The following is a 19,240-nucleotide window of genomic DNA, read 5'->3' as shown; positions in this document are numbered from 1 at the left end:
AAAAGCAGGCTGGGTGCTTGGGGCCCCATCTTAAGAAAGAAGAGACCTCAAGGAACCAGTCTAGCCTGAGAAAACCCAGGAAGTAACTGGTGTTCCCCCTGGACCTCCGGTCAGCCATGTGGGTCCTATCTAGCCTCCCTTCAAGATCCTATGAAAATCTCACCACTGCCCCTCATCCCATACTAATCATGACTCCACATAAATGGTATCTCTACCGGCTGGTTGACTTCCAATCCAACCTCCACACAGTCCACGCGGCTACTAGTGCTCTAAACACAGTGAACATGGACATATTTCAAGAATCTTTAGAATCCAGGATATGCTACATTCTCAAACGTACATGACCTTCACCAGCTCGGCATCCCAGCCTAGATGCCAGGCACCAGTTAGTCCTACGTCTACAGTTCCCGGACACCCTGTACTCTCTGGCTTCGTGCCTCTGCGCATACTCTTCCCCGGCCTAGAATATGCTTCCCTATCCCTGTCCGCATGGCAAACTCCTACATCAAACCCTTTACATCTAGCTCAAAAGCAAAATCCTCCGCAAAATACTCCCAGTCAGCAGCTGCTCCCTCCTCTGTCAGCCTTAGTCATTTTGTACATAAAGTTTTATGGCACTTCTTACACTATTGGAATTATCATTCAAATACCTGTCTTCTCCACTAAAGCATGAGATATTTAAGGCCAGAGACTACACTTCCATGCATTTAGCATTATACCTAGAGGCTGGAAGTACTCAATATTTGATGTGTTTTACTACATATTTTATGCATATCTCAGAAATAAATTTGAGCAGAAAACCAGTCACTAACTCATACTGGTAGTCTCTCAATGAAACCAATTCAAAGACCTAATAAAAAGAAAGTAAAGATCAAACCAAATATATACAGGGCAAAGGTAAGATTTCTGCAGTTTCTATCTAAGAATATAACACTATACCAATTGGAATTACCAATCTTCTCAAACAGTAATCTGAGGATTACATATTGTGGACAGGTTTTTGTTTTTCTTTGTGCATAGTGGTGGTGGTGGAGGGAGCATTGCAAAGTGTCTATTATAAGGCAAAAGCAATTAAAATACATATTTTCTCTTTGAAATCAAAGGCTGAGAACCAGGGAACAGGGGAAACTTAAGGTCAACTTCAAGAAAACAGAATCTGCACATACTTCTTATTTCTATATAGTTTCACTTTCCTCAGTGCCTGCCTACGGCCTACATTAAATTTACCTGAGCTAAAACAGGGATTGAGTTTTGCATGGTTTGGGTCTGCATATCAGCAGATTTGCTCTCTGCCACAGGATCTGCTACGCCTCCATCCTGCTGAGATTCAATTGCTTCCATGGTCATTTGTCTGAAAAGACAAAAAAAAAAGGAAGAAGTATTAAGGCGTTTTATCATTTCTGAATGATTTCTCTGCTTTTACCTTGCTTTCTGATGATATTCATTTCTGTTATCCAACCGTTCTACCTTATTTTTTCAAGACACAGTTCAGTGGCAGAGTCTTAACTCTCCAAACTAACTCTGCTCACCAGATATAAACATTACCAAGGGAGCACTTCAAAATGTTTTATGGGAATCCATTTATTAAAATTTTTAACCTTATAAGAATGTCTCCTTAAGCCCTCTAGTATAAATGAGTGGAAAAAGTAGGTTTTCTATTTTACAGCAAGTATAAATATTCTAGGACTCTTAAGGCCTAATACACTTGCTTGATAATATATACTATCAAAGAATTTCCCCATTGTTTAAATTAAATGCATTATAATATAAAGATGTGTCTAGCTTTCCCAGTACTAATCCGTTTCTGAGACACAAGCCTCTCAAACTGAATCACACAGAGTTGACCACATGTTCCGCAGCTCCCCAGTTCCTTATAGAAGAGAATCTCATTTTTTTTTCAGGAAAAACCTTTGATATAAGTTTGTCTCTGATTTCAGTTTAAGTTAATGATTTCTGTATTTCTATATTTTATCCTGCTAGAAGAAAATACAAAATACAAATGGAATAAATTAAACAAAACCAAATTTTACAAACTTACAGGAATTATGCTGCCTACTGTTAGATTATCTTTTCAACTGTCAATGATACAATGTGTTTTTCTCACTGTAGTAGCCTAAACACATAGTCCAAAAGTATGCAAGCCACTTAGGGCTTTGAATTAAAATGTCTAGACCTTTCTTCCAGATTTAGTTACAAATCCTACAGATCTTTCATCTATGTCTTGCACTGAGCATCTTCTTTTGCATTTCAATTGTCATTACCTGATTCCAAGCCTTCCATTCTCAAACCTGAGTTCCGCCTCACTACTGAAAAGCATTTCAGCACTTACAATTGATCATGACAAGTTAGAGCAATTATAAAAGATAAAAATCTACAGCCTACTATGAAAAAAAGTCTTTCCCTCAACATTCCCCAATTCCCTTTATCTTATTAATTTCCAGAATAGTCTAGGTAAGAATGGAGCATCACCCTGTATAAACTGACAATTCCTATGGCTCTACTTTTGCTTATGAGTACAGTTCCCAAAGAGAATAAACACCTCAAACAGTAGTTCTGCAGGATATGAAAAGATATTATCTTTAAAAGAGGGTAAGGGATGGGATGCCTGGGTGGTTCAGTCAGTTAAGCATCCAATTCTTGATCTAGACTCATGTCGTGATCCCGTGGTCGTGAGCCCCGTGTGCCCCATGTTGGGCTCTGCATTGACAGTGTAAAGCCATCTTGAGATTCTCTCTCTGTCCTTCCCCCATCTTGCTCTTGTGTGCACTCTCTCTCTCAAAATAAACTTAAAAAAAGAGAGAGAAGTCAGACGCTTCATTGACTGAGCCACCCAGGCGCCTCTAAGTTAAAAATAGCTTTAATAGAAATTAACAAGATCAGTTCATTAATAATGTTTTTGCTTGTTATCTTATTTTTCTGTCACACACTGAATAAAGTATATTAAAGATTTAAAAAAAAAAGAGAGAGAAAGGATAATAGAACACTTAGTGAAAAAGTTGTAAATATCTAGGGGTAAAAGTTTTCTTTGCTGAACTTCTCAGAAGCCTAAATACTGCTAGTGTGCTTTCAGAAGGTGAAGGGTGCAATAGGCAGAATCTTTCAAAAGTATCTACCACCAAAGACTTTTTCCACCTGGTATGTCCCAGAAGTGGTGTTTTGAAAACAACCTGAGAAATGTTGTCTTATGCTATTTCTTACACCTTTTAAAGGCCTCTTAAGGTTCTGCCAAGAACTTGAGTCTCACCTCAAACACTATATGCTAGAAGGCCTTCCCCCAGTAAACTACTCATTTTAGAAACATTTAGTTAGTACCATCTACATGATAGGCCCTGAAACTACAAAACTGGGTAAATTGCAGCCCTTGCCCTGAAGGAATTCATTCATTAGTGGGTCCCTGGATGCCCCTTATCAAAAGTAACTAATGTACTTGTTTTGGGGTGAGGGGTGAGAAGCAGATTCCCAGGCTCACCCCCAAATCTGCTGAACCAAACTTTCTGGGGCATCAAATTTTTTTATATCTGAGAGATTCCAATGTATATTAAAATTTAGAAAAAAACTTAGCTTATTGGTCAATTCTATCAGGTAGACCCACAAGAGGGGAACACAGGTAAAGTAACTTTTTTTTAAATGTTTTAATATTTTTTGGTGGGGAGGAGGGGCAAAGAGACAGGGAGACACAGAATCTGAAGCAGGCTCCAGGCTCCGAGCTGTCAGCACAGAGCCTGACATGGGGCATGAACTCACAAACCACAAGATCATGACCTGACCCAAAGTTGGGCACTTAAGCGACTGAGCCACCCAGGCACCCCAAAGTAACTTCTTAAATTGTGTGACGGATGTTATGCATAAGCTGCTTTGGGAAATATAGGAAGTAAGGAGTACATCTGCCTGAGGATGGGGCCATATGAGTTGTATATTGAACAATAAGAATTTCACCAGGTAAAAGAGGAAGGAGAACTATGGGAGGAAGGAAAAGTACGGAGATGGTTAGAAAACACAGTAAGCTGACTGTGGCAGAGAATTTGGCTGCTAGGGAGCCTATTTAGATTCAGTGAGGAAGAAGCAAAGCAGGATGGGTAGAAGTTGGGCTAGAAAAAGTTGGACAGACCCAGAGAAAGAATAGCTTTTAATGCTCTAGAGGAAAAAAAAAATGTCCACCACGCTCATATGCCTCCACTACTCTAGGTCCTTCAGTGTATATTTTGTTCATCTATATTGCATAACGTTTCGATGATATGATACCTACGTAGAATTCAGTCAACAAGTGAACAATAAGCCAAAGTTACCAGTTAACAGGCAAAACAAATGGCCTAAAGTCCATATACTAAAACTTTTCAAACAAAGAGAATCTCTCAGGGGATCATACTTTAAGCTCATTTATTTTTATTTCAAAATAATTCTCAATCATCTAGTTTCTAAATATACTCCATATAAGAAGTGACAGCTGACAATGGCAGGGATGGAGGGGGAATGATACAGAATATTAATTAGGCAGATCTAGAATTCCAAGTGTGTGGCAATTTGGGTCCATACAGGGTAAAGTTGGCAAGTTCTTTACATTCAAGAAATTGAAAAATGTAGGAGTTAAGATTCAATAATGATATTCATCACAACTATCCTGAGTCATCAACTAAAGGTTGATACACTCAGTCTACTTTAAGGAAAGAGAGATACACATAGTAGAATGCGCGAAGACTCTCATCACAAAAGCTCTAATGGGGGCACCTGGGTGGCTTAGTCAGTTAAGTATCTGTCTCTTGATTTTGGCTCAGGTCATGATTTCATGGTTCCTAAGACTAAGCCCCGCATTGGGCTCTGTGCTGACCCCATGGAACTGGCTTGGGATTCTCTCTCTCCATTTTTCTCTGCCCCTCCCCTGCTCACATGCTCTCTCTCTCTCTCAAAACATAAACATTTAAGAAAATAAAAACTCTAATGCTTAAAAGGTCATCTGAAACTAGGACTCATTTTTTTGAGATATAATAAAAGACTTCCTAAGTTATTAAACATTTCAAAATGTTTTACACATGAAAGTGTTTTCATATACATTATCTCAATCACCTTACTTGGTCCCCTTTTCTCCTGGTTATTTCCCACAGTTCAATCCTTTGCCTTTTTCCTTTTTTTAATCGACATACTATTGCCTTTTTTCAGTCTACATACTATGGCTTCTTCAGTCCTATATGCAGACGACTCCCAAGTCTGTACTTGCATACACTCCCGTCCTATGATGCACCTCAGTCTAGATAGTTTTCATATACCCATCTCTTCCCTAATACTCCTTCTTTTAGTTAAGAGCATTCAAACACGAAAGCTACAGGTTACAAGCGTGTGTCTACATGTGAGTCAGAACCAGATCAGCTACAAAAACCCACAGAGCTAAATATCAGCCAAATCAGGATGCCATGATGCCCTGAGCCTCCTAATAAAGAAAGGCAGAAATGGAAGGTCAGCAGCCTTTCATCCTCCCCACCACGCTGCTGAGCTGTTGCTCCCCACAACTGCTCCCATCCATCCTAAAGGTGACACATCACACTTGGCCTCCCTGTAAGCATGACCAAACCATGATGCCCCTTCATCCATGCCAGAATCACATCCATTAATACCTCACATTCCTATTTCCCTAGTCACCATCAAAGATGTAAGCTCCTCTTGTACTCCACTGTCCCTCTCATAACTAATGCCTCCTTTCCCCCCATAAATCAGTTGCTTACTCCTACTCCTATTCTCCTTCCAATCCCTTGCAATGTGCTATCTGGAACTTCCAACACCCCCTACAGCCTTCTCAGGAGGGACCAGCTTGTCTTCCCACACCTATTGAGGATCAGAATGTTGACCTGGTATCCTCTTTGTTCCCCACTAGTTCTCAGCTGTTCCTCCTCTGTGTCTTTGTAGAAACCCCTGTTCTGTGGAGGCCCAAGGTTACTAGATGTACCATCCTATATTCATCCATATGAGAATCATCTTCTCACATCCAGGATGTAAACTGAAGACTTTGGCACTTGACTTAAAAGCTTTCCTCTTCACTATTCTATGTTCAACACTTAAAGGAAGGACCCCTGCCTCACCCTGATGCTTCAGTCCAAGATTTTTTCTACTCCACTTGAGCCATCTACTTAGCTGGTCTTACAACGGACCTAGTGCATGTCCCAAACTACTCCACATATGAGATAATTCTGACATCCTGCTCTAACTACAACATCCTATCCACCCAGGCTACACTCACCCTTGATTACGCTCATCACACCAGCTGTTCCACCACACTGAGATCCCTAGACCACTTTCTCCCTTTCCATCAGCCTCCCCCTTTCTTCGTATCCCATCCTACTCAGCTTAGAATCCAGAGTTTCTCATTTCAGTTACTCTCCCTCAATACTCCAAATTCTCCTGTCCCTTTTCTTTTTATTATATCTGCCTAGTAAATACCAATTTCAGATAAAACCAATTCAATCTCCTCTATACCTTCTCCAAAGCTGGTGAATAATATTTAATAAAATTATAAAACAGTATTATTAAGGATATTGAATTCATGGTTTCCAATCTCAAATGGGCAGCAATCTGTTTCCCTAGTGAACTTACTTTCCATTCTGTAAAACTCTTTCAAATTTTTCTACCTCGTCTCAAATCCCTGAATACTCCTACACTCAATGTAAGACCCTACCCCCTGTTTCAGAAGAGTACTACCTCAATTTCCTGGCACCCACCACTTAAGCTTGTCTCCTACCTTCCTACTCTTAAATTCTTTTATCTGTCCTTTGGATCTCTAAGCACTATAGTTATCAATTATCCTCTCCTCTCTCCATTGGTTACCTCCTATCAAGATTTAAACATGTTCAAACACACACACACACACACACACACACCTCCACTGAACCAGAAGTTATTTTCTATTAGCTTGAAATTCTCTTCTTCCTCTCGCTGCTAAACTACATTAAAGAATTACCAACACTATCCCCATTTCTTTTTTTTTTAAGTTTATTTTTGAAAAAGACAGAGACAACATGAGCAGGGAAGGGGCAGAGAGAGGGGGAGAAACAGAGAATCCCAAGCAGGCTCCACACTGTCAGCACAGAGTCTGGCGTGAGGCTGAAACCCATAGAACTGTGAGATCATGACCTAAGCTAAAACCAAGAGTTGAATGTTTGATGGAGCCACCCAGGCCCCCAACACTGTCTCCATTTCTTTACCTCTCACCTATTCCTACACAACCCTAAACTGGCTTCTGCTTCACTAAACTTCTCTAGTAAAGGTATCCAAGTAAACCAAGGTTACTAAATTTTATGTTCATTTTAAGTCCTACATGGTTTGATCCCTCAGCAAGTATTCCAAACTGTTGACATCTTCCTTCTTAAACTCTATCCTAAAGTCATCATTAAGGACTTTATGCATTTTCCACTTTCATCTGATTCTCTTGCTCAATATTAACCCTCACACTGCATGTCTTCAGGGATTTGTTTAGCCTTCTCAACCTCACGCTTGATTAAATCTCCCTCTGGGTATTGTCCTCCATTTCTCTATATTCAAACACCAAGCTTCAGGCTTATCACTCTTAAATATAGATCTCTAGCCCAGAGATCTCTCTTGAATTCCAAAATCATATATTCAAATGCCTATCATCTCCAAATAGGTGCCCTAGAGGTACCTCAAACTCACTGGACCCAAAACTAATTTTCTCTTCTTCCTCCACAAATATGTTCCTTTTCCGAGTTTCTTACCTCAGAAAATGGGGCCCCGCCATCCGTTCAGTCGTTCAAGTGAAAACCTGTCATCTCTGAGACTCTCTCCCTTTCATTCCCTACAGCATCATTATCAAGTGTGATGACTCTACCTACTAATGAACAAGTTAGTCGCCTTCTCTACCACCACTCAATCTCCCTACTCCAATCTCTGCTAATGGCTTCCTTTCTCAAGCTTACATTTCTGCTTAAAATACTCTGCTTAAAAGTCTTCAGTAGCTCCCTATTGGCTGTAGGATAAAATTCAAAGTTCTTACAATAATCATAACCACAAGTATTGGTTGGTGCCTAATATGTAGTTAAATCCTACTACTTTTAATCCTTAACAACTTTATAAGACCAGCATAGTTAGTTCTTTTCAAAATAAAAAGCAGAAATAAAGAGGTTAAGATTCTGATCTTACCATCAAAGTATTGGGTGGCATAGCCAGGTTCTGAACTAAGGTCTTTGTCCAAATTCCATATTCTCAATTAGCAAAGCAAACCAAACTGCCCTTCAATCTCTTTCACAATGCGACTCCATTTTACTTTTATGGCCTCATTTCCAGTCACTCCATTTTTCCCCACATTCTGCATTCCAGCCTCATTATATGCAATTTCTTTCAATTAAACATCCTATTCCCCCAGTTCTAATCTTTGATCTCTGTTCTTCCCTCTTCCTGAAATACCCTTCACCCCTTCTTGGTCCAACAGGCAAATTTCTACTAGTTTATCAAGGCCTGGCTGAAGGACACCATCTTTCAAAAGCTTATTCTAGCAACCTTGGGCAGAACTAGTTACTCTTTTCTGAGTTTCCAAAGCATTTTATGCAATACTTCCATTATAGCACTTGTCTAGCATGTAATACATTTGTTCACAAAGTACTAACACTAGTGGAAGCAGCTCAGGGGCAGGGATTACATTTTATTTTATTTTTTTAAATGTTTTATTTATTTTTGATACAGAGAGAGACAGAGCATGAGAGGGGGAGGGGCAGAGGGAGAAGGAGACACAGAACCGGAAGCAGGCTCCAGGCTCTAAGCTAGCTGTTAGCACAGAGCCTGACGCGGGGCTCGAACCCACGAACGTGAGATCTGACCTGAGCCGAAGTCGGATGCTTAACCGACTGAGCCACCCAGGCACCCCGGGATTACATTTTATACTTCAACGTATTTCTAGTGCCTACTATAGAATCTACCATAATTGAATAAACCAACTAATCAACTATTTCGGAAGACTATGCAACTGTCAGATGTCACTAAAACAATAAAAATAAGGTTTAGAAAGATCAAGTGACTTTCTACAGGGTACATAATAGATAGCATGACCGAGAGTGAACAAGAGGTCTTTTGACCTTCCACAGGGTTCCTTCCACAGCCAGTGTTCTGGATAGTCCAGTGTAGACAACATTTTATAATAAAGATGTGCTTTTGAATATACTACAACTGTTGTTATAATCTTCATCCAGATATGCTTTGTTTTTCACACTGGGATATAGGGACTTTAATTTTATACCGTTTGTATTCTTTGGGAGTGCCTAGTATAGTACCCAGTACAGATCATTCAGTAAAAGTTTAATACTAAAATCAATTTATTTGAGGAGCACCTTGCTGGCTCAGTCAATAATGCATGCAACTCTTGATCCACAGGTCATGAGTTTGAGGCCCACATTGGGTGCAGAGACTACTTTTTTAAAAAAAGGTATTTTTTAAAAATAGTAAATAAAATTATTTATTTGAAGGTAAAAATCTACAGAAGAGTAAAGCCAGCACTATTTTATTTTCAAGCAAGTTTATTCTACTGCTCAATATACAACTGTTCTCTAGTATAACTCTTCTCTTAAACCCACTAAAAACCAACCCCAGGACTCAGGGAAGAAGAGTTAACTAAGAATTAAATGTTCAACCTGGGTCAAGTACTATACTAGGCATTTTCAAACAGTATCTCAGCAGGAGATATAGGACCTAGATCTCAGTGTAAATGATGACATAAATCTCTAATACTTATAAATGAGCCTCACTAGTTCAGACATAATTCATTTATAAAGTATAAGAGAAAAATCCATTATAATCATCATCATCTTTCATTGTTCACTATGTATTTTATAGTTAAAATTGAAGAGAGGTATCATAAAATATTTCTCCCCAAATATCACTTTCTATCAAATATTAAACATAGTTGCACTAAAGTTAATAATCTACAAATTAAGCAATATTTTAATCTTAAATAATAATCCTTATTAGAGAAAAAGACCAATTAGTAATTATAAATTATACAATATTTAAAAATAAGACATAGAAGATAAAACAATAAGAAACTAAAACAAACAAACAAACAAAAGTCCATTAAACACTATAAACTAACAGCAAGCAAAATACTGGCAAGTATTTGGTCCCACAATTCTAAAGAACAGATAAGGATTTCTAAACATTCTAGATATTTAAACTTCTAAATGATTAATAGTAGCAACAATATTCTTTTCTAATGAAAGTTAAATTTCTTCTGAACTCTTCTTTATATTATTTAACAAACCATTTTCTTCTTTGATAGAAAAATGTCACCCCAATATGTTCTGAATATATTGGGATGTGGTTTAATAAAATATTAACATAGGTATGTTTTAAAATAGTAAAAGATCCATCCATTAGCACAATTTTCAAATATATCTAGGTTGAACTACTTTCAGAGGGGTAGACCTGTATTTGTTTGCTTACTCTGTTATTTTCTAGACCTTTAACAGAACTACATCACACCACAATAACCTCTGAAGTACAGCAGTACAGTACAATTTGTAGAGCACCACACAATAGGTAGACAACCTATTATATAACTTCAAGAAATGAATATGAAAGAATATACTCATAAAAGTTATATTTACAATTATAGAAATACCGAGGCAATTAATGACCAGAGTTATTTAGGAATCCCTTTGTATCAAGAACATATAAAATATTTAGTAGAAGGAAAAATGAGAAGAAAAAGGAAAAACATTTTAAAGGGATGCTTTCATGGTACCTATGAAAGTGTTTTTAAAAGACAGAAAACAAAGAAGTAAAAGGGAAATACAGGTCAAATATATCTAAGTGAAATATAAGACAAAGGCAGTTACCTAATTATATGAAAGTGTTCAATTAACTAATAAACTTCTAAAATCTTAGTTGTATCCATTTGCAAAGACAAACTACACTGGAGAGCAACTATATTTGCCCTTGTACATTTTTAAAAATAGAATCCAGCTGCAACAGGAAAAATTATTAGTTCTATTCTTTATTTGTGAAGAGTTTTACATAAAATGTCATAGAGAATTTATTTTGTTTTTAAAGCTAGATCCAACAAATGAACAGAAAGGTCTCTGAAAGCAGCCAAAAGAAAATTTAAAAAATTCTATTTGTTTTTTTTTTTTTTTTGGTAAAAAAGTGGTAGAGATTTTGTTTTGTTTTACAAACAAAAATTAGGTATAAGCATAGCTAAAAGGCAAGGAAGAAAACTAAAACTCTGTCCACATCCTTATATATGGTCTCCTTTCTAACTGAAAAGGCCAGCATGCAAAAAAAAGCTGAATGTAAATGTCCACTGCTCCCCACATTGCCCAGCACAGTACGGGGTAGAAGATGAATGACTTAATTAAGTGGCTGCCCACTTTGCGTGCGTACTACCGTTCTCTATTAGTATCACATACACATATACACATATGTATACATTTATGGATGCATACTAACACATATGCATTATTCACTTATCCATTATTTTATTTTATTTTATTTTTTTTATAATTTTTTTAAAAGTTTTATTTATTTTTTGATACACAGAGAGACAGAGCATGAGAGGAGAAGGGGCAGAGAGAGAAGGAGACACAGAACCGGAAGCAAGCTCCAGGCTCAGAGCTAGCTGTGAGCACAGAGCCTGATGCAGGGCTCGAACCCAAGAACATGAGATCTGACCTGAGCCGAAGTCGGAGGTTTAACCGACTGAGCCACACAGGCGCCCCACTTATCCATTATTTTAACTTTTACTTCTCTAAGCAGAACTTTCAAAAGAACAGAAAAACACATATCCACCTACCTTAGATTTGTATTAATATATTTTTTCCTGCCACATTTGCTCATTATTAAGACATATGTAATCAATGCTTTGCTCCTTCCCCGTCGTCTTCTTTATTTATCCTGCAGTAAAATGATAATGTTGAATTGGGAGATCATAACATTTTATTTTTTAAAAATGTCTCTCAAAATGATACCAGAATACCTGAGAATACCCCAATTTCTATAAAACTGAAAAAACAAAGAATACTGATGATATTATTTGGATAATAATGATCAGGGCACCACCTTAAAAGAGAGAAGTAAACTACTAATTTCTGTATTTCTCTTGGAAATACTATTTTCTTTCATTTCTGACTTAGTAATACATTACAGTTCAGAATTCAAAAAGTAGCAAAAGGTATTTACTGAAATCCAGAAGAGCCACCACTTGCTCTTCCCAGGGCCGTCCGCATTGGAGAGTATGAGCTTTGGTCACCACAGCCACAAGATGTCAAGAGAAAATGACTAGTCTCCTACCAAAATAATGACCATCAGATAAACCAGATTCTGACCTAGGCTTATCAAAGGATGATTTCATCACAACTATTCTAAGAAGTTGTCACAGATTGCCCGCCCGCTTGCCAAATCTAAAAGGATGCTCTCTAGTCCCTATCTTCTTTATATCCCTACAGCATTTCCTACTCCCAAATTTGGTCTTCCTTGCTCTTTAGGACACCGTGTTCATGCTTTTTCCCCCAAATAATCCAGTGCCCTTTGTCCTCAGTCTTCTTTGCCCGCTCTGTAAAGCTGGTATCCCCAGGTTTCCCGTCATAAAAAATCTCCCCCGGACATACTCCCTAGGCTGCTTCAGTCTTACTTGATGGGTCTCAGATCTCATCTCCAGCCCTACACTTCTCTCTCCTGAGGACCAACCCATATGTGTCCGCCTATTAGATATCTCTTAATGGTTTCTTCACATCCTCAACCCCCAAATGTTCAAAGCTCTCCTCATGCTGTGGTCTTATCTCAGCGACTGACACCAACACCGCGTCCACCACTCCAGCCACCCCATCTGGGAGTCCTCCAACGTGGTCTAGTAGCAATAGTGTCTGGTATAAAGACACACTATTAACAAATAATAACCTGAGTTCTATCGCTTATTAGCTGTGTGAGCTCACCTAAAAATTTCTCCAAGCGTTCTTTCCTGTCAAGTGGAGAGCTTGTTGTGAGGAGAAAATGTAAATAATAAACACAAAATGTCTAACTGTGCTTGGAATATAAGCAAGGACCATGACCTTACTTGGCCTCGATAAGTGTGTCTCCTGTATCTGCTCTATTCTCTGTTCTCACTGCTACTGCTTTAGTTCTGAAACTGATTACTTGACATGATTAAAGCAGTAACTGCCTTCCTATAAAGCAATTCCTCTCTCCTATAATAACTTCACTAAACCTTTCCCTCAACCCCTCTTAATCCATTCCACTAGGCCACAACACTATTCAAAATGCAAATTGAAACATGCTATTTATTTCCTTATTCAAAATCCTCCAAAAGACTCCATGCCTTAATAAATAGACAAAGTTCGGGGCACTTGGGTGGCTCAGTTGGTTAAGCATCTGATTTCAGCTCAGGTTATGATCTCACAGCTCGTGAGTTCGAGCCCCGTGGTGGGCTCTGTGCTGACAACTCAGAGCCTAGAGCCTGTTTCAGAGGCTCTCTCTCTCTGCCCCTCCCCTGTTCACACTCTCTCTTTCTCTCAAACATAAACATTAAAAACTAAATTAAAAAATGTGTATATATACACATGTATAAATAGCCAAAGTTCTGACATTATAATTTGAGGTACTTGGTAGAGGATTAATAAAGTTTATTGTAAAAGCATTCAGATTTTAAGGTATACCAAGATATACCAAACCTTTCCACTACATCAATTTTCCAATTCCAGATTTACCTTGTGGGGATTTGTAAAGCAGGTGATCCCATTTGACTAAAGCATAAACTACACATACTTTGAAAAACTTACCTGTATACTATTGATCTCATCCAAAATCTGGTTTTAATATCCTAGGACATGCTATCCTTGGGTAAACAAGGATTGACTTAGCATCCACTGCTCCCACATATACAAACACCTGAATGGTTATGAATGCAAATATCTAATATGTTCTCATACTAAGCTTAATGTGACAATATTCTACTTAGCCTAAAACATGCCCCTTGAATTCATCATATTTCATGATACAGTCTGAGGTTATAAGTTTTAAACTAATCTCCTTACACCTAAAATAAAGGATACTGATGAAATGTCCTGTATACTACCAATTTTCTACAAAAATAATTTTAAGGTCCTATCTGCTATGAAGGCAAATCTCAGATTAGTTTTTTTATAGGCAAATAAGAGCTTATACTAAGGGAGAAAAATGAGTTGAAAAATCTTTGTATGTGAATTTCTATGCTGTATCTGGAGAAAAGCCATTTATCATTACTGGTAACAATTTCCTATCGTAAATTAGGTTTGAATACCAAAATAACATTTGGCATTCACCTTACTCTTCATCAGTGTGCTGTTCTATTCATTCTTTGGCATACAGATTCAATTAATTTAATTGCTATCAAGCATCCCTTTTAGAACTCTATAATAGGGATTTAAAATATGTTGATTAAAGAAAAACAGCATTATATTTACACTTACAAAATCTGAATATCTACTGTGCTGTGGTTAATTATATTACTACCTTAACTTTCTGGAAGAATCAGGTTTATGTAGGAATCAAACTTCTTGGGCAACTTTACTAGAATATAAAATCTTACCTAACTTCCTCCTCCCCAACCAACCCTCTGTATTAGCCAATGTTCCCCATTTCTTCTACAATACCTACAGTTTAATGTCCGCAGCTATTCCCTAGTGTTCCCAAGCACTTCTGTTCCTAACAGCTTGTGGAGTTAGTCATATTTATAACCAAACTTGATTGTGCCAGCCATACTTTCTGTTGTAATTTTGGAATTCTGTTAAATATCATGTTAGATTAAACTATTAAACAGATTTAAAAGATTTAGAAAGGAGAGCTGCTTTAATGAAAACTAAGTGAAATGCTTTGGAAAGACAACAAAGGCAGGTTGCTTAAAAAAAAATCCTGCTTTTGGACAAGTGTCAAAAGAAAATGAAAAGAACATGGAATAAAAGGCAGTATATACTTCTTATGGAAGCAGAAAGAGAGATCACAGAAAAACATAGTGTTTCTCTGGTTCTGGGATGAAGCAAGGTGTTAGTTTCTTGGGAAAGTAGGAGATCTGCATAGGTTAATCATGATTTAAACAGCAACAGCAAGTAAGGTTTGAAAGCTGAGAAAGATATATATGAAGTGCATATAAAGCTGGTTCTTTGCAATCATCTCAATTAAAAAGCTAGGAAAAGGCAGGGCTGGCTAGAAGAGAGAACTGACTCCAAAAAGCCAAATACCTGAAGTTGACAGAGATGAGCGTAGGCTTATTATGCATTTTAGGTGAGTAGAGTCCAGGAAAAACAAAGCGGATAGCAGCAACAAGACATTATACCACTTCTAAGGTTTTGTAATCATTGTGACACAAAGTCCGAGTAACTTTCCAATAACATTCTTTATACTTTTGGGTAAAAACAGAAGTAGCCAGGAATAGTACTTAAAAATAATTGAAACACTTGTAAATAATGTCTGTAATATTTTAAACATGAATCATACCGAACATCAGGTGGCTTTTCAATACAGATTCAAGGCCACTCCACTTTAACTGCTTCAGATAGCTATTGTTTAAGAAATCTTAACTCTTTATAAAATCACCAAGGGATTAACTATTTCAGTATCACTTTCTCAATTCATTCCCGGCCTGGCACCTGCCTTTGGCTATTTGACAGTCACTGAACGGCAAGATCGGCTGCTAGGGAAGAAATAAAAAATGAAATTCAAATAATTATCACCTACCTCCAGCTCTCCAAATACCACCCTCTCCACCTCCACTTCAGGGAAGGAAATAAAATTTAAAATCTTCTGTGGGAGTTATTTGCTTGACTAGACTCACTGCAGGGATTTCTTGTTCAATATCATATTACTGCACTTTAAGTACATTTCAAAACACTTATCTACATGAAGTACAACTCCAGTGACTCCTAACTAGTAAATCTGGGAAAGAGTAGATGAGACACTTGATTAGTTAAAACTTAGAGAAATGAATTTCAATGTTATTATACTTAACTAGATTGGTCCTATTTTGTGTAAGAAAACTGCTACCTTTCAAAGTGCTGAAACAACTTAAATGTATTAAATTTAACTCCTCTATCTGTATAAAGGAGGACAAAAGTATCCCAATTGTCTATATACAGTATATTGGTCTTTCTTTATGCATGATATCGCTTCTCCAATACCTGAACTAGAAGCTTTTATCATATCAATGCTAGGACACAAATTCCAGTATAAAATATTTCTAAGCAAAAAAAGAATCATTTTTGCGCTATCAATGAAAATTGAGGCTAGTTGAGATTATGAGCAACCGTATGACATTTGACATTGAGTCTGGATGGTCCAATTTTAAGTCGACTGTGTTAAAAAAAAAAAAGCTTCAATAAGAGAACTGACAAAACACAGTTCATTTTGTGAAATTTTCAACATAAAATATCAGAATCACACGAGTTCCACTGTTAGACTTTCACATGACTTGGGGGCCCCTGGGTGGCTCAGTTGTTTAAGCATCTGACTCTGGCTCAGGTCATGATCTAGCAGTTTCTGAGTTCAAGCCCCATGTTGGGCTCTGTGCAGACAGCTCAGAGCCTGGAGCCTGCTTCAGACTGTGTCTCTCTCTCTGCCCTTCCCCTGCTTGTGCTCTCTGTCTCTCAAAAAATAAATATTTAAAAAATTTTTTTAAAATTTCACATGATTTTGATATTTAATTGGTCTGGTTGTATTACTGTTCAGAAAATATGCATGAAGATGCTCACACGTTGAGAGACCTGTAATACTTACAAGGAGCCTCACAACAGAGCTGCTAGTGAGGTTTCTTGGAGGCAAGGATCCACCCTCACCAGTGAGAGTTATTCCAAAACACCTGAAGCAAATTCCCACATAACTTTCTAGATTATCCTTTTCCTCAAAACTGTTTTACATTTCCCCTTGCTGACAATTTCCTCTACCACACTCCTGGAAAGGTCAATCAAAAGATGTACAAGATCAATATTTTACTTTTTAAACTTTGCTATAACTGAATTACACCAATAAGACTTAGGTTGTCTTCATAAGTAATATCCAGATAAAAATCCCACTAGTGTTCATTCTCCCTTGTTCTCTACTGGATATCCTAAAGCATCAGAAAAAGAAAACCTGTGAGTCAAAGAATTTACTCTTAAGAACAGTGCACTCCTTATTGTACAGTTTTCAGGATTGAAAGTATTTTAAATATCTTACAATATTTGGCATAGTCTCTAAAAGGAAAGTAACAAAAGTCATGTAAAATGTTTCTTTCTACCTATGTAATGCATGAGAAACACTTTCCCTGAAATCTTTATTTGTAGAATCTATTTGTACTGACAATATTGAAACTGCATTCAGTGTACAATAACTCTTCTCAACATTGACCCTTTAATATATATATACGGAATCCATTAGTTCAACAGAAAATACTTAACAGAATTCAAAGATATTTCAGGCTTATTTCCTTAATGACCAATGTTGTCTGCATATCAGAATATCAAAGGTTCAGTTGTCAAGTGTTAGCATTCTTCAGTTTTACTTACAAAAATCGATCTATATGGAACAAGACATTTGAGTGCTTTCCAATGGACTACTACTTCAACAATAAACCCTGACTCAATTTTCTGGCCCGTTATTAACTTGGACAGAATATCAAGTTGGGGAAAACAGATCAGAAATATATGTATATACTAGTCAAGTTTCAGTCAGGATTCCTTATATATGTCAATAACCTACTTTTCATGAAATGCCCAGAATTCTAAACAAGATTTCATATTTTGACCATGAAATGACTTGCCTCAGTAGGACCAGAAGTAGTCTATGGACTCTGGAGTTTGTTAAATTCATGAGTAGAAGCAAATTTTATTAACCTTCGAGGACAATGCAAAAACAAACACTGAAGAGTTCCACTGTGTTTATACATTCAATAAAAATTTATTCATACACACTTACAAGATATGTACACAAACATCAGGGTAATCACAATGTCACACTCACCGAAATGACTCCAGGTTGACCAGCAAGTCACTGGGAAAGCATCTGCTTACACTGATCTATTTACAGATTTCGTATCAAAAATGTTTGTGTAATATGACAATGCTTTAAGTATTCACTCATTCAGGATCAAACCGATTTCCATTTAAATATCATTTTAAAAGTTGTATCTGGATCAGTAAGCAGTTTTTTAAACACCGTTTTTTTTTTTTTTAATAATTAGCTTTTATTGGCCAAAACACAATTTGCAATTTGCCTTCCTTGGGAGAAAAAAAGTTCAAAGATTTTTAAACTGTGAAGGGAAAACAGTTTGTTAACCAACAACAGGATCAAGACCAAGAGAAAAATGTGGTACCCGAAGGGGGAACAAAACCCCCCAAAAAAACAGAGAACATGAATTATTAATGTAATCTAACAGTATTTTCATACCGGACCTCTATCGCTGTGCATCTAGGTTTGCATTAATTAAAGGGAAGCTGCACTCTCATCAGCCCGCCAAATTAAGCTTGAAAAGGAAGACATTTTAAGAAGTTACGTGGGTAAAAGGGACTGTTAAAAGGGGCTCTCTCGGTTTCAGTCACCTTCAGGCTGATCCTGTAAGTCAAAACTGCTGAAAATGTGATCGTAAGCTGAGCGCAGGGCAGGAAACGTCTCAGCGATTTCAAAGTTAGAGATCAAGCAGACGTGTAATACGCAGTAACTTGAACAGTGTGTCTATTCCCGATTCCGCACGTTCTGGGAACCTTGCTAGGTGGTTCTAGAAAGGCAAACATCGAAAATAAAACAAAAACTCCAATTTCTGTCAGCTGTCACGGATTTGTCCCTTCTCGGCTATTATAAAAGTCTTCGCACTATTTCATCAGATCTATCGTGAGGACTCAAGTGACTCAACACTGCTGTCCCCGACTCATGTTTCGGAGAAGAAACGGGTTAACGCTGATTTATATCTAACCAGAGTACATAAAATTGAGACAAAGGTGCTACTAATCGTCGGCTGTGCTTAATAAAACCAACGTCCTTACTTCTCGTTTTTCTTCTCAAATAGAGAGGATCACACTCATCAGAGCAATAAGGCTTTTTCCGAAAGACTTGTTCAACTTGTACCAAGTTCAAAAAAAGTCAAGGAGGGCTGAGAGAGTAGACGAGCCCGCTGCCCGCTCGGGAGAGCTCTGAGAATGACCCGAAGGCAGTCCGCAAGCGAAGCGGGAGACTGAGCTGCCGCCGGGCCGCGGGGAGGCCCCGGGGCCGGCGCCCGCCAACGGGCTGCTCCCGCCCTCCCCGCCGCCTCGCAGCCTCC

At 37.8% G+C, this 19,240-nt stretch overlaps 1 protein-coding gene across 9 annotated transcripts in view; it reads right to left on the bottom strand.

The window, feature by feature from the left end:
- Window positions 1-19,212, bottom strand: part of CREM (cAMP responsive element modulator) — a 71,817-nt gene extending 52,605 nt beyond the window's left edge. For 6 of the 9 annotated variants that reach the window (XM_029955905.1, XM_029955912.1, XM_029955908.1 and 3 more), the window contains exons 1-2: window positions 11,777-11,877; window positions 1,228-1,351 (exon numbers count right to left, since the gene is read on the bottom strand). In XM_029955905.1, the coding sequence (XP_029811765.1) occupies window positions 1,228-1,351; window positions 11,777-11,820 (168 nt within the window). In that variant the 5' untranslated portion in view covers window positions 11,821-11,877. Of the gene's footprint in view, window positions 1-1,227; window positions 1,352-11,776; window positions 11,878-18,965 lie in introns of those variants that run through there. The other 3 variants (XM_029955913.1, XM_029955917.1, XM_029955925.1) reach the window with 3 other exon arrangements.
- Window positions 19,213-19,240: the final 28 nt, after the last annotated feature.

Source organism: Suricata suricatta, chromosome 10 (genome assembly GCF_006229205.1).
Source record: "Suricata suricatta isolate VVHF042 chromosome 10, meerkat_22Aug2017_6uvM2_HiC, whole genome shotgun sequence".
Classification (NCBI taxonomy): domain Eukaryota; kingdom Metazoa; phylum Chordata; class Mammalia; order Carnivora; family Herpestidae; genus Suricata; species Suricata suricatta.
This window is presented reverse-complemented; position numbering and strand designations above follow the sequence as displayed.